The 16,288-nt window shown below is 40.6% G+C and overlaps 1 protein-coding gene across 50 annotated transcripts in view; it reads left to right on the top strand.

The window, feature by feature from the left end:
- The window catches only part of RBFOX1 (RNA binding fox-1 homolog 1), a 1,969,097-nt gene that overhangs the window by 1,837,404 nt on the left and 115,405 nt on the right, over nucleotides 1-16,288 (top strand). For 49 of the 50 annotated variants that reach the window (XR_011494338.1, XR_011494337.1, XM_070484972.1 and 46 more), the window contains 2 exons: nucleotides 2,955-3,098; nucleotides 9,595-9,648. Coding sequence is in view for 48 of the 50 variants with exons in the window: in XM_070484972.1 (XP_070341073.1) it covers nucleotides 2,955-3,098; nucleotides 9,595-9,648 (198 nt within the window). In the remaining 2 variants the exon portion in view is untranslated. The remainder of the gene's footprint in view (nucleotides 1-2,954; nucleotides 3,099-9,594; nucleotides 9,649-16,288) is intronic. The other variant, XM_070484957.1, reaches the window with a different exon arrangement.

Here is a 16,288-nt window from a genome sequence, read left to right as displayed (position 1 = left end):
GGGGTCTCAGCTGCTGCTTCTGCAAACTTAGTCCTGTGATAGAGCTCCAAGACCGCTGACCCCTCTAAAAGGCAACAATCCCGCAATTCAAGGTCATTCTCATCTCATGGACATGTAACCAAACTTCATATCACCAGCAGAGAAAACATGGTCCCTGCTCTATTTGGGTCTCAGGGTTATAATATTGTTCTTGGATTATCACCACAAGGTGGCAAAACTGATGGTTCATGCCTTCATTCTTTGGTTTATTCATACTCACAATTCATTCATTCATTCATTCATGTGGTCAGCAAGTCAGCCAGGCATTAAACAGACATCCATCATTTGTCTACGATGGCCCAGCCTCTGTGTCATATGCTGGTCGTGTCATACCCCTGCTATGATCCTTAAGTGGCTCCTCATAGCTTTTAGGATGAAATTTATATTCTTGCCCTGCACTCAGCGCCTTTCATGATCCAACCCGCTGCCTATCTCTGCAATGTGCTCTCCCTCCCTTCCTTCATGCATGCCCCCTCCGACCACTGACCCTAAGGTCCACTATACTCCCCTGAGTCCAGAACATTGCTTCTCCTCTATGCATCTTTGCACATGGTCTTCCCTCTGCTGGGGCAGCATCAGCCCCCTTCACCTCTTCTCTCAGACATCTCCCACTTGAAATTTAGCCTCCAGAACCGACAAGTCTCCAGCTGTATGATATGTCCCCCATTTAAGTTTACTCAGCCCTTTGTGATCCACACTCATCCCAGCACTTAACAGTCTGTATTTCAATTGTCTTTTTCTACCTCTTTCTCTTCCGCTAAACTGGGACCTGCACATGATTTGGAGGGCTGACTTCCGTGTCCGGTACATGGCAGTTGCTCAGTAAAGATGCGTTCAATAAGCAAATGAGAACCTTTCCTTTATGTTTCCTGAGACCGGCTCTTTATATCTCTCTTTTTACATTTTTAAAATCACCATCACTTTAAAAAACTCATCACCTTCCATTTATTGACTGTATACCACATGCCAAGACCTCTGCCAAGGTGGCTTATATTATTGCGTTCAATATTCACAGAGCCCTGTAAGATAGGCACTCTTATTATTGCTCATTTTCCAGGTTGGAAATCTACCGTCATCCTCCTTCCCATCCACTCCAACAGCATAGACATAATGACCCAGTACATTGTTATTATTGTCACATTTCGCTAGGAAGTTGAAGAAGTAAGACTTTTGATCCTAAACCAGCTTGGAAGAGTAGTGCACCAGCCACTGGGAAGTCTTGACTTCAAAATGCAATTCAAGGTGTCTTAGGAAGGAGAATACAAATGGAATCTGCCAAGAAGTACAATGATTGACAACAAAGTCGCTAATGATACCTATGTTATTTTGGCTTTTATATCTATTTCTCTTTGTAAGATCATCTCCTTCTTTACGTTGTTATTATTTTGTACCTGTCTGCCTGCATTGATAGATTTGTCTCAATTCTATGCTTCTAAATTCCTTTTATGTAGCTGAGGACAATTCCTTGCTCATAAATTTGATGGGCTTCCTCATAGGTTTGTCATCATGGTTTCAGAGAAGCAGGTTATCTGATGTGAGTGGCATCTACTGCCACCTAGAGGCAGGACGTGCTAATTGCAGAGAAAGTATCTAGACGTGTTTCTGAAGAGTAAAATCCTAGAACTGAAAGCATGAGAATGGCTATAATGATACCAAATGTTACTGCAACTTTCTCCTAATTTCTGCCTATATGTGGGTGTCAATGTAATATCATGTTATCCAGGCTTTTATTTCGGGGGGCAGTGGGAGGCAGAGTAATGAGTTATGCTAATAATGTATCACTGTCTACACCAACATAGCCCCATAGAACTTTCTGCAGTGATGGAGATATTCTGTATCTTCATTGTCCAACATGGAAGCCACCAGCCACCCGTGGCTATTGAGCACTTGAAACATGGCTGATGCAAACGAAGAACTGAATTTTACCTTTGATTTAATTTTAATTCATTTACATTTTTACATAGCCACATGGGGTCAGTTGTAATGGACAGCACAGGTCTAGACATACAATCAAGAAATGAAAAGTTCAAACCATAAAAGAAATTAAGTCAATCAGATGGTTACTTGGACTGCAGAATACCAAACAGCCTTTTCAAATGTTTTACTGTATTTACTAATATTTTATCTGCACAGTCTCGGCACTTACGTAGGCAAATCTAAAGATTTTGAACAGCCTCAATTAGGGAATACACCTACCCCTCTCTTTAATGAGCTGTATTCCTTCTCAAGCAGGTTTTCTCTGATTACCTGATTACCTGTTAGAACTACCCACGCTCTCAGCACCAACTAGCCCCTTTTCTCGCTTGATTTTCTTCATATACTTATCTCCTTCTGCCAGCTCTATGTTTATTTGTTAACGAGTTTATTGTCTGTCTTACCCTGGTAAGAATTATGCTCCACGAGAGAAGGAATCTTTGACTGCTTTGCTCACTGCTGTATCCTAGATGCATGATGGACATTCAGGGGATATTCAATAAATACTTTTTTTTTGGTTAAGTTATTGTCTTTTTTTTTTTTTTAAGATTGGCCCTGAGTTAACATCTATCGCCAATTTTCCTCTTTTTTTTTTTAATCCCAAAAGCCCCCCAGTACATAGTTGTATATCCTAGATGTATGTACTTCTAGTTCCTCTGTGTGGGATGCCGCCTCCGCATGGCATGATGAGCAGTACTAGGTCCGTGCCCAGGAACCGAACCAGCGGACCCTGGGCCATGCAAGCAGAGGGCGCAAACTTAACCACTCCACAGGCCAGCCCCCAATAAATACTTCCGGAATGAATGAATGACTCAGCAGTTCCTTCTCTGTCTTTATTCCTTTGTTCTGGCATTTTCCTACCGTGTAAGGGAAGCTAAAGCACTTTGGAAAAGAGCTCTTGGGTCCACTCAGAGCCTCTCTGCTTTGCTCTTTTCTTTTAGCAGACAGATGACGCAGCGCCGACGGATGGCCAGCCCCAGACACAACCTTCGGAAAACACGGAAAACAAGTCCCAGCCCAAGAGGCTGCATGTCTCCAACATCCCCTTCAGGTTCCGGGATCCGGACCTCCGACAAATGTTTGGCGTAAGTACTGCCTTTCTCCTCTGCTGTGCCCGCTCTGGGGTCCCAGAGTCCTTCCCTCCTCATGTGACTTCTTGGTACTTATAATATGAAGGTGAGATATTTACATAGAAAAAGAAAGGCATTTTAGATCCTAATCTGTGGGTATATTGTGGCCAGGATCTCTTTATGACTTTAGTATAAATTTCTTTGCATATATTCACCATGTTTCCACTTTGCCAAATCGTCTTCTTCTAATTAGTAACTTGAGTGTGGAATGGAAAATGAACTCCCAGATCACACACGGTTCAAACAAGCCCACTGATGACCCCAAATCGAGTGGCCCGGGACCCAACGTCCTGGCTAAAATAAACATGATGAGTCATCTTGGTTCTTCTCTTTATTGTAGTTGCCAAATTATTATGACATATTCCTGCATACCTTACTCTTTCCCGGGCACTGTGCATTCAGATTTCAGGTGCAGCTGTAGAGAATAATTCATTCTGCATAAAGCAAAAAAGGAAAACCAAAAAACTAGAGATTTCTAGGTCTGGCTTGCATCCTGCAGCATACATTCTCCCAGAATCAGTGATGAGGGTTCAGCGGTTCTTATGGTGACGTTATATGCCACAAATGACAGCCTTGCCCAGGCACCATAGCAAAATGCAGAGTGAGCCAGAAGCCATGGCCAACCCAGAGAAAATAAACGACAGAGTTGCTTCCTCGTGGGACATCATGACCCTGATTCTTTTTCTGGATGATATCTGCACTCTCCACCTTGGGAAGGGATGAGTTGGCCATTTCTTTGAGCTCAGGTCCACCAAAGGACAAAGCTGTCACAGAGCTTGGATATCACTCATTTTTGCAAATGCAGTCTATTTGTCCATGACATCCCAGCATTGATGAGAAGTATCTGTGGATTCAGGGAAAAGAACTACATCCTTAACATTTGACTTAGAGTAAAGGTTGGTTGCTTAGAGACTTCTAAGAGTTTGTGGATGGATGCAAATATTACAAAACGAACAAGGAGAGCCCCAACTTTAATGCCCAGTTCTGGGGAACGTGGTCGCATCCCTCACGTGTAAAGGAGAGCTCTGGTTCCTCCCTCTGCGATGGTGGGGTTAGCTTGCCCCTTTTATTTCTTTAACATGCATGATGTTTATCTGTATGCATCTGACACAAAAGCAGAACAAGCGTCCTAATACTTAAGATACCCAGACTTGAATCCTGACATTTCAGAGGAAAAGGTCAGCTTCTGCACTTTTATCTCTCTCATTTGGTAATAACCTTGAGTTGAGCTCTCTTACTCTTGCAGAGCAGACATACCCTCGGGCACTTTCAGGTCAAAGATGACTTTGAAAAGTGCAGAGCATTCAAAGTGAAAGTCGAGGTTAAGTGTGTGTGAAGCAGTGAGACCAGGTTTGAATGATGGGCAGCCAGAGGGATTAGATTCCTTTGCCACATCAGGTTAAGAAGATGTCTTGCTCTTCAGTCTATCTTTACTCATCAAGTGTCACTGGGATGTTGGCTTTGAATTTTGTCCTCTTAATGACTGTCCTGGTGCCCTTTTGCGGTGTCACTCATTACAGCACACCCCAATTCCCACCGATGAGGGTCCCCTTCCCAATCCAGTCTTCTTGGTTATCCTGAAATTTACCAGAGGGCTACACTGCTAAGGCAGAGAGGTATTCAAAATACCCACAGCTGGAACTCTCAAAGAAGGGATTCGTGCTCACATGACTATCTGAGCCTCTCTATTCTTATAGGAGTAGGGCAGGTGGCTCAGGGCAAAGTCTTGCCAAAAGATGGATCACAGTGCTAGTTGTCAAAACTTGATCAAAATCTCCTGGTTTCGGAGCCACTTTTTGTAAAAGTCAAAATCTTCAGGCAACTGAGAAGACGTCAATTTGACAGGATGATAGATACACTTGGTATCTATCAATTAAGAAAACAGCATACATTCAGGAATACTGAAATTAACTTTGTTTATCGCAAACAGCATCTGTGTTCATTTAAAAAAGTATACAAGGTTTTTCTGTGGGTTTTGCCCATAAAAAATTGTCAGGCACATATGGGATTCCTGGACCCTGTCATAACTCTGAGCCCTCCTTGGTTTACAACCACCATTCTGAAGAAATGGAATTTTACCACTGAAAAGAAATCTATTCTTCCTAGCCAAATATTGGTGGTGGCAAACCCATTCTGGTTATAGGTCCATTTAGTGGCATGGATCCCATTGAAAGGCATTTGTAAACATTCTGATGGGATCCCCACACTCCAGTTGAGAGAATTAAGTGTGATTTCCTCTTTCAGGTCCTAGTTACTCTAAGAAATTACATTTTAATCCCCATCAGGCATATTCCAAGTCATTTGGCCTTGAGAGGTCTTCTCTCCTTTTGGTGCTATCTTTTGCCTTTATTCCTTCATTTTGGCAGAGCCTACAATGAGGGCGATTACGCATTACAGAGAAAAACCCTCACAAAAATCTGTGTGCTTTTCTCCTTTGTCTCTTTGGTTAAATATGGCCCCAGGGATTGCAAACTAAAAATGAAACAAGACAAAAAAGCAACCTCCTTTCTCAAACAGCCTACAACCTGGCAGTATTCATAGCAACTTCTGTAACCATGAATAATTCAGTCATGAAGTGTGCAACCTGTGGAGGGCTAGTGGTTACCACAGATGCTTCACAATTTATTTTTAATTTGTGGCTTCACTGCCTCTTCATGGGGACCCCACTTACCTTTCTTCCACCAAGCACTTCATATTCTTTACTTCCTCCTCTTTTGGGAGCATTTGTTTCAGTGTTTGGCATTAAATCTTCTAGCACTTGGTAGATTTTTTTTCTATTAAGACAGAACATTCCTTGGTCAAGAACGTATGTGGCCACAAAGTCCAAAGGAGAAGCCAGAGTCTTTTTAAAACACCAGTTGGGGTGTGAGTGAATGGGTCTATTATATTATTAGGGCTTTGGTTCTGGACATTTCTCTGGAAAGAATGTTGGTCTTGGCCCCAGCTACTTTCTTCTCGAGCCTTGGTCATGTCAGGGATCTTGTATGTGCATCCACTTGCTTGTCTGAATTCTTGATGATCCCATAAAAAGAATGTATGGATTTCCACCAAATTAATTACAATGACTTGCTCTGAAATAGAATGCTTAATTTAACCTAATATTTAAAATTTAAGCACATCTAGGCTTTAGGTGAGAGAGGTGATTATAATATATCCAGACCATTGTTACAGCACATTCCATCATAGAATAGTTTTCAGAAATAGCTGTTCAGTTAGTACAGGTTTCATATTTGCACAATACCTTTGTAGATGTCACCACCTTGCTTTCGTTATCAAAATACAGACCCCCTGGCGCGAATATTTGTCTCTCTTTATTGTCACCAAAAATAGATCTCATGACTTTCAGAACATGCAGACAAAGCTTTGATGGTCTCCTTTTTAGTAACTGAATAAAATAATAAAATAGAGATGCCTGCCCTTTCAGTGTTAATACCAAAGTTCCTTCTACCGCAATGTTACGGGTAATGAAGCCATTTTTTCCAGACATGGCATGGTGCCTCCTATTTCTGCATTCCAAACCTGAAGCCAACCCTAAGAAAACTGAGACGAAGGCTTTTCTTAGCCTTCTGTGCACTCTTTGAACTAACCTTTACTTTCATGTTTTATGCTGTATCCATTGCACATCTTTTACAGTTTTTCAGAGAAATATTATTTGATCTGAGGATGTCTAAAAGTGCCTGGTACATATTTGCCCTGGTGCGTGCCAATAAGCTTCCAGATTTTGTTCTTGATCCAGCTGTTGACATACCTTGCGTGGATTCATGGTCCTTGCGTGGACCATGTTGAACACTGCTGAACACTGGTGTTGAGCAAACAAATGGTAGTTATGTCTGCGAATGAGTCGTGTCTATTTAAACTGAAAATGTGCCAGCTGTGTTTACATCATTAGTACCAAACTTCCCAATTAAACTGTTGATACTATAAATATAGTACACAACTGTCTTAGAAAGGGGGCTTACGTCAGCATTCTTCTTATGGCTTATTGCACTGGCTTTGAGAATCATCAACCCAATGGCAACTGCCAAACAGGGAAACATTGAGTCCATTTCAGGGCATCTGGTATCAGTGTTTCATTTGGGGAATGACACGTGCTAAGATTACTTTTTGACTGGTTCTTTCCCAAGCAGATCTTATTTTAAAGGAAATGTTTTTGTGTTGACTGCTTAGAGAATGTTCTGTAGATGATATTTGCTTCATGGTTTTGGAAGACATTCTTTTCAAGCTTCTCCATCCATAAGTATTTGTGTTTCCAAGCTCTTATGCCTGAAATAAACATGATAGCATCTGTGTGAACTGAATATCCTAAGGAGGTTATATAGAAATTGCTGCTTGTGGGGACTTCACAAAGCTGGAGGATTTTTTACTATGAAATTCAGTTCACCTTTGAATGGCAAACCCTTCATTTCCCCAAATCTGAAAGTTTTCTTCTTATATTTGTCATGGTTTTCTATGCCCAAACCTAGGGCACTGAGAATGCCCTATGGAAGAATATTCTTTTGACCAAAAGAGTATTTGAATGTCCACCAATTGCAGGGTGAGTTAGCTGCATGTTTCTTGGTATTTCCGTTGCACGTACCTGCAATGTACTCCTTGCATCTCCTCTCCTCATTGAGCCTTCTCTTCTTGATTTCTTCCTATCCTTCTACTTCTCTCTGAAGTAGACAAGCACTTCTGCTAAACAAAAGAAATTCCGGTTCATAATCCCCTGGCTGGGTACATACCCTGAGGAATGGGCACATTTCCATGGCACAGGATGACATAAGCTTTGAGTTTCTTTTTCTCATAGTCAAAACTACTTTCATTTCAAGGTACTGAGCTATTTATGTTCAACTGGAGTATGCATATTCTGTCTTTCCAAGGAAATTAGATTTATTTGTATGTTCCAGAGGATAGCCTCTGTACGTTCTCAATAAATTTGTTCTTGAATCTTTGGGAACTCTCCTGACACCTACTCTGTGGGTCCCCCTGTATTCTGTGACCGAAGCACATTGGTCGGGCCAGCTGCCCCCAATTATCTGTGTTCTAATCATTTGTTCCTTTTCTGTTGTACCCCTCCCTCCTGATCAGTCTGTCTTCTGCTACACAGAGGTTGCTTAATGCTTTCCACCCAGGGGAGAGAGACAGAATACAGAATGTCCTAGGGTAATAAAGGATGCAATACAAATCCAGCCTTTAAAAGCAAATGGAACGATAGGAAAACTCAAAGACAAGGAAAAACAAGATGGAAATATTACTTTATATTGTTCTGTTTATTTTTTAACATGAAAATGGGCATCTGCTCTCATTCTGCATCAGGATAAAATTTCTATCTTATTTTTCCCTGGGCTATGTCACATCCTCTTATGGCACCTTCTTCCACTTGCTCTTAGGTAGAACAGATCACACCAAAAAATGCCCACTTCATGTGATCTAAGAAAACTGAAAGGATTCCGCCTTCATAGAAAAGTGTTTTGGATTATGAGGTACTTCTGTTTTCAGGATCCATGTTCCCTTTATTTAAGTGTGAATCGAGAATTGCCTGAAATGCGTTTCTTACTAGGACTACCAGATTTAGCAATTTAAAAAAATACAAGAAATAATAGTTGAATTTGAATTTTAGATAACAAGTATTTTAAGTATAAGTATGTCCCAAATATTGCATGGGGTATACTTATCCTGAGAAATCTGAAATTTAAATTTAACTGGGCTCCCACATTTGATCTGGCCACACAATTTATTTGTAATCTGAAACTTTGTGTCTAGACTTAAATATATTAAGATTTGCTCTTACTTTTTAGAGAGCCTATTCGTGCTAATTGTCTAAAATTTAATTGTTTGTTTAACAATATGGAGAATCATCTTGAGAGAAGTCCATTTCAGCCTGAGGACCAATCACAGCTGTGCTGGAATCTTGATTATGATGGGTGCCCATGTAGTGGATCTTGTTTTGACCTGGTTATACTTTATTGTCTTATACGGCCTGGCTACTCCTAGCTTTTAGAGGGACTAGGGGCCAGAATCCTCAACATTATATTCCAGTTGGGCATTTTACTATGAAAATCCCATTCATCAAGGGTGTTTCTCTCAGTGGCTAGTGGGATGGCTACCAGTGTAGCCTAGGAGAATCAGTGTATACCCAAGCCAATTTTAATTTTGCTGCTCAGTGCCTGGGAAAGCAATCATGTGCACATAATGAAAGGAAAAGAGAATTAACCTCTGGATGACATATTTTGTCCTAGGCCTCTACTATAATGACTCACTGGATGGGGTATATGATAATAGGGAAATAATATGTGTGATTGTATTTGCTTTTGGTTCAATGTTTAATGATAGAACCACATAAAATGTATATCCTTGTCACTAAAAGAGAAAAAAAAAAATCCTTTCTTGGAGAACAATGACCAATGACCAATGTGCCTTGTATTTGCTCCATTTCTCTTCTTGCTTATAAAATATTTCTATTTCTTTGCAGCAATTTGGTAAAATCTTAGATGTTGAAATTATTTTTAATGAGCGAGGCTCAAAGGTAAGCAACTTAATTCACTTCAGAATTGCTTAGCTTATTTTAAAATGCTTACTATGAATAAGGGGAAACAACTGCACTGTTTTAATCAGCACCTTGTGGAAATACACTCCAGTGGGAATTCCCTGAGAGGCCACCTCCAGTTTCCAAAATGGTGGGAAATACATTGGGTTCAGTTTAGAATGTATAAGGGGGTAATTTAAAATTGCTGTTTTGTATCTATCTATATATATCAAGTTTCCAGAGGAAAATTACCCATGCTTAAAAAAATAATGTTGTTGCTACATTTTTGTTTTTCAGTGATAATTATGTTCTTTATATTAAAAAGTGAGTTGATAGTCTCATGAGCAGGTAAATATGTGATTATTCTGTATTAATAAAGTGCAGTTATTTTCCTGGGTTGTAGGGGAGAAAATTTCATATACACCAACCTCTTGAATATAATTTTATTCATTAAGATGCTTACCGATCCACGTTTTGCAACTTGCCGTTGCTTTGAATTGATTTTTTCTAGGAAACCAATTTTAAAGTAGATTTTCCTAGAGCTAACAGTGTTAGTAAAAATCGAGGATTGTATGAAGAGGCTCCAGCACCTTCAAAATGGAAATACGTTAAGCACAAAAAATAAACTCTTCCAAAACATCCTCTGTATCAATAGGCATCTAAGTGTGGTCCCCAGACCAGCAGCTTCAGCTTCACCTGGGAACTTATTAGAAATGCAGATTCTAAGGGTCCAACCCAGACCTGTTGAATCAGATACTCTGAAATGGGGGCCCAGCAATCTGTGTTTTCACAATCCTTGCAGGCCTATTTTTAAAAGTTATAAACACTGCGTCTTTATGGTTTCAACAAATGCCAGCACTGCATTTAAGTGCAGAATACCCCTTTGCACACTGGTGTTTTGTGGTAACTGAAGTGAACTCCTTCTACCTGGACCTACAGAAAACTCAAGAGCACCATCAGAATCTCCCTTGGGGGAAAACAGTGCATTAAGCATATGAACAGATACTCAGTGATAACAGAGAATGATGCTGTCAACGGACTCAGACGTTGACCTCAGCAACCAGAAAGTGAACACTCTCAATAAACTCGGCCGTTTCCATCATGCCCTAGATTGTCAGGAGTTTTCAGCTTCCTTCTCCTTGCATGCCCAGACTGTGAAAGTGCAGGTTGAGAAAGATTGCTTACTAGATATAGAGAGATACTGGTTTTAGCCCCACACCTTTCCTGACTCAGGCAATTTGGGATGTGTCAGTATTCAGGACAGTTACTAAAAAGAAGTGGTTTTATCTAAGGTGGCAAGTGCCAGCTTTCTTGGGTATAACAACCATGAGGAAAATATTTGAATTTATTATTTCTTAGGCAATCCGCAGCCTCTCCCTCCTAAGTAGATTTCCTATTAACTGAAGAGAGTGATGCTCGTTGAATTGAAGGATGAAAATTCCAGTATTCTCTTCTTCACAGCCCAAATGTTGTTGTGATATGCCAGATGAGTTTAAAAAAAAGAAAATCAGCCCATTCTACTCTCCAGTTCTGCCCGTTCAGGGACCTTGTCATTCTCTTATGATTTCAGATATTTTACTGTCATTCTTGTAATATGTCAGTGGTTTGACCTACTGTAGGCTGAGGGAAAATAAGTTAACTCTCTTTCTGCTTCTTGTATGAAAATCATTACGGGGACCATTTCTCTGCCTGCAAAGCGAAGGGCATTAAGAGAAAAATGTACCCAGCCTGATGTTTTTCACTCAGGCCTGATGCACTCTTGGCAAAACTATAGGAGATGACCTGGAATGTTGGCCAACTTTCTTCTCATCCCGAGTCTGTAGCACTACTGCTTTTAACGTTTTTTTTTTGTTTTTAAATTTATTTAATTTATACTTTGTTTTGTAACTTTTGCCAGTTGGAGAAAGCTGTTTAATTCCTTTCAAGAGCTGTTTTGGGACATTAGAAGAATATCATTTGCTATTTTGAAAGTACAATGGCAGTGCTATTTTTAAGATCTCTTCGTTCGTTCCTGTGATTAGCCTGTCTCTGATGCTTCGGGAATAAGCCCATTTAAGTTTGCTGCATCCGGAGACTGACTTTGTAAAGATGCTTTTTTTTTTTTTGATTAGGAAACATCAAAAATAGCCTCTCTCGGTGGGTTGCTCCCTCCAAAAGAACTAGTCTGGCAGGTGTTAGGGCTGACGGCTTAGGTACGACTGGAGTGTCATCAAGACGGTCCAGCTGGGAACTGCTAAATGGGGGCAGCGGCTCACACAGGGACATTTTTCATATTTGACATTATCCTTTATGGGAAAGGGTTTTATTTGAAGGAACATTTCCATTTTAATGGTTGAGAAACCTGAACCGTTGTTATGACCACATTTTCATCATTTGGTGCTAGAGAAGCAGCCAGCAAATGGGTGAACCCTTACGAGCTAGGAGTTCACCTTCTGACCATTCTCTTTGGGGACAATACTCAAGACAGGTCACTCAGTGCTTAGTGAGGAAGGCTGTGTGTTCTCTAGGTATTTGGTGTGTGCATGCATGTGTGTGCATATACACCCGTACATACGCAAGCAGTGTCTATATTATCCTGGGAATAATGTATAACATAAATAGTTCATGTATATATGGATAGCAAGTATACAGGGAAACCACATTTTAAAAAGATATGCCAGGAGCCAGCCTTGATGGCCTAGCGGTTAAAGTTTGGCACACTCTGCTTCAGCAGCCCAGGTTGGTTCCCAGGTATGGAACCACACCACTCGTCTGTCAGAAGCCATGCTGAGGCAGTGGCTCACAAAGAAGAACCAGAAGAACTTGCAACTTCACCCAACTATGTAGTGGGGCTTTGCGGGGAGGGGAGTAGAAGAAAAAAGGAGGAAGATGGGCAACAGATGTTAGCTTAGGGCGAATCTTCCCCTGCAAAAAAAAACCAAACAAAAAAAGATATGCCAGACTTTGAAAGTGAGAATTAGATAGCATTTTGGGGTGAGAGATCCCAGAATTCATTTTTTCCTTTTAGGAGATTTAAAATCCTTTTGTTTACCTCTGAAACATTTCATTTGGGGGATACAGCCAGATATAGCTACTTTTCAATATACCTAGGAAATATACAGTCTGATCTTTGACTCAATAGATATCTATAAGTACCAGGTACATTCCAGGTACAGGACTGGTGAACCCTTCATGAGTGAGACAGAAGTGCTTCCTGTCCTCGTAGATTTTCCTGAGTAGCAAGAGTGACAGACCATTAAGAGAAACAACGGCAGTAAAGTGTGCTATGCTCTCTGGCAAATGAGAAGCTGCTGAGATTCCAAGCAGGGAGACCAATATTGTCAGAAGGTAGGAAGGCTTCTGGGAAGAAGGGGCATTTAAGCTGAGAGTGGAAGATGAGTCAGGATTTCCCAGGGAAGGGCAGGAGGGAAGATGTTTTGTCAGGGCGAGGGAGTTGCGTATGCAGAAGCCATTGGGAAGAAGTGAGATGGGAAGCTCTTAGGCCCACAGGAAAAGGAACCTTCAGACTCTTCTAACAGCTCCCCTCTTATAAATAGATAAGAGTTCTCTGCACCAGAAACTAAAGGGATTGGATTTTCATAGAAGACGAAAAATCAGTGCGCTCCTCCATCCTGAGTGCGTCAGAGCCTTTATTTAAGACATAAAATGTGTTTGCGTTAATACGAAAAAGGAAGATATCACCTTCAAATATGCCGTAAGACCAAAAGAGAAAAATAACTGGGATACAAGAAGGTCAGAATTTATGATTCACAAGATGATTTTAAAATAAGCAAGTCATGCTGGTTTGACGGTCCGTCTTGGGGTTGCTATCATCTGGTCTATTGATCTTGCCTTCTCGTCATAGGGCGGCACACATCACAGATTCCCTTCTCCAGCAACATTGTGCCTTCTCTCAGCTTTACCCTTCTGTTCCAAGAAACCTGGAAAGCAGAGTTCTTATCCAGCATTCAGAGAGCATCTGAAGCCCCTCCGTGTAGCCCCTCATGCACTCTTGATCTTTAAGAGGTTACACACCAGCATTGCACTCAGTTCCTATGCTCTCCAGGCCAACCCTGAATGTGCATGTTCTGGTCCCCTTTTTAATGCTGAGATAAAAATATTCAGAATAGTTTTAAGAACTGCAAGTTGCAGTTTCCTTGAGACAAAATTCTGACCCTGAGAGAGGTCGAAACAAACAGCCTCAGCACCTCCTTCAAAGTTGCCCAGCACCTGTGCTTGATAGAGAGGGTACCTGAAAATGGCCTGGTTATGGTCTCTGTTTATGGCATAGCTCCCTGGTGAGAATTCTGGTGATCTTCAGACCCAGGGAGGCCGTATCACTTCTCGTCCCGGTGAGAGGTGAGATTGTCCAGTGGAATGGGTTGGAAAGTCCCTTTGGTATTTGGGGGACTGTTTCTGGAGCAAGCTCTCGATGAACTCAACTCATCAAATCTCAGCTAGTCATCTCAGCAGCTTGAAAGGAGAAGTATCCAGCGGCTCAAAAAAAGAGAGAAGTTTAGCAAAAAATGATGGGAGTAAGAATACTAATAAAAAGAATCAACATATTATCTTTACTTCAAAACAAAGTGAGAACTTAATAGGGTGGAGTACTTCCTTTGTAGTTTGTGAACTTTCCCTGGGATTCAAAATATATTTCTATTTCCACTTTCTTCTCTCCTTGTCGTACATAATACAGATTTTAGGCCAATGTAATTTGCCTTGGGTTTAGATTGGTGATGACTTGATTCTTTGAGATGAGGTTAGACTGGTGGGTTGAATGTTGAGTGTCACCTGGCTATGTTCTTCCCAGTGCTATGGTAAGAATGATTGTTAGTGCCTATAGACAGCAGTGATGCCAGCAAGCCCCCCATTGATGAGACTCAGACTATGAACTTTCTTTCTTTGCCTAGTGAGAGAACTACCTATCCCGATACAGCTAGCATCCTAGTTTCTCTTATTATTTATCAAATGTTTCATGCTGCTGTGGATGCTAGAGAGCTAGGCTTAGAGGTGAAAAAGAGAATCTCACTATGGGATTTTGGCTGTACCCTACACCTGAGATGCAAATAACTTAGCTAGATACTCACCTCAAAAAGTCCACGCCGCTCCATAGGTTGCTCTGTAGAAATCAGCAATATCATATTCTCCTTCACACAGTGAACCAAAACCTTCTTTTGATGGTGCTTAGTGATATAAGGGGCCGTGGAAAGCCAATTGCTGGGCCATAACGGAGAACTTTTTTGGCAAACAGGTTTCTGGGCTCCATTCAGGGATTCTGATCTGGTGGATATGTGGCAGGACTCAGGAATCTAAATGTTTAATATGCTCCTCAGTTCCTCCCAATGTACATCTAAGTTTGGGATCCATCGGCCAAGAATCAGAACCATCAAATAGAGCGATCCTCCTCCAATTCTGTCTTTCGCCCATCGAAGAGCTGTTATTTCCAAACCATTCAGCTAGGAAGTATAGTTGAATATCCAACATGGGCCTACCCCCTAAATAGGGTCCTTCTCATGGAGCATATAATCTTATATTAATGAAATAATTTAGACCTATCCTAACCACAGATCCTCGCAATGAGAAATATTATGAAAGGTAATTTGTCCTAACCCCCAAAGTAAAGACATTTATTTTTTTTCTCTATAGAATCGTGTCAAATAATCAGCTACTCTAGCTTGAATGCATCCATAGCTGGTGCCTGCTACGGATGAGCTCAGATTAACGAAAGATTCTCTTTGAGGCAGATCATTGGGCACACCTCTCAAATAGCCTGAGCTTCAGAGATCACATTAGTGCCCTAGTGAGGGATTGGTGGTTAACACTAGTTGGTTATGACCACCTGTTATTTGTAATAACTGTGTATGTTATTAGTTTAGCAGAATATCATACTGCCCCAAGTAAGCGTAAAGCTTACCTCCACCATTATGAACTTCCACCCGGTGCAAATAGGGATCCCAATACCTTGCGTTATTTCACCCAGTTTGCACTGTGAAAACCAGAATGAGGTGGGCAAATTTACACTGGAATTGTTTCAAAAGGTTGGTGTATATTTCTGAACAAGATGTACAAATATTTTTAAGGGTTTTAAAAATAATGTGCCATATTTTCTGTTACTCTTCTTAGGAACAGTGTCAGTGAAGAAAAAAGATGGATTTTGACAATGTTTAGTGGGGTTGTTTTTTGTGGCTGAGATATTAAAATATGCCAATGGTGAAGACAAGGGCCTATTTGTTATCTATCAATAAAAGAGGAATGGCTCAGAGTGTTATTACAATAACATTCTATTAACGAACCGTCTTTATTTTCGACCTGTTGATATGACAAATGAATACCAGCATTCTGTCTTAGAACTTTACAATACACATTTCCATTTTCGGTTGATAAAGTAGTCTGGAAAGTTGACAGATTCAGAAGCATGTACGTTATTTGAGGGGAGGGGGAAGTTATTAATATTAAAAAATGTTACTTGAACTGTTTGCATTATTAATCAATTGATGTTTAGTTCTATTCATTTCATGTGATTATTTTGTTTATTTGATCAAAGAGGTTAAGATTTATTATAAAAAAAGGTCTTTCCTTTTTTTAGGCTTCTAATTTTTATTTTTGGGGAGTAAAGGCTGTAGAATTGACAAATTCAAATAACCCTAAAATTGCATGAAAA

Source organism: Equus asinus, chromosome 14, assembly GCF_041296235.1.
Source record: "Equus asinus isolate D_3611 breed Donkey chromosome 14, EquAss-T2T_v2, whole genome shotgun sequence".
Taxonomy (NCBI): domain Eukaryota; kingdom Metazoa; phylum Chordata; class Mammalia; order Perissodactyla; family Equidae; genus Equus; species Equus asinus.
The sequence above is the reverse complement of the archived record's forward strand: the minus strand, read 5'-3'. Positions and strand labels throughout refer to the sequence as shown.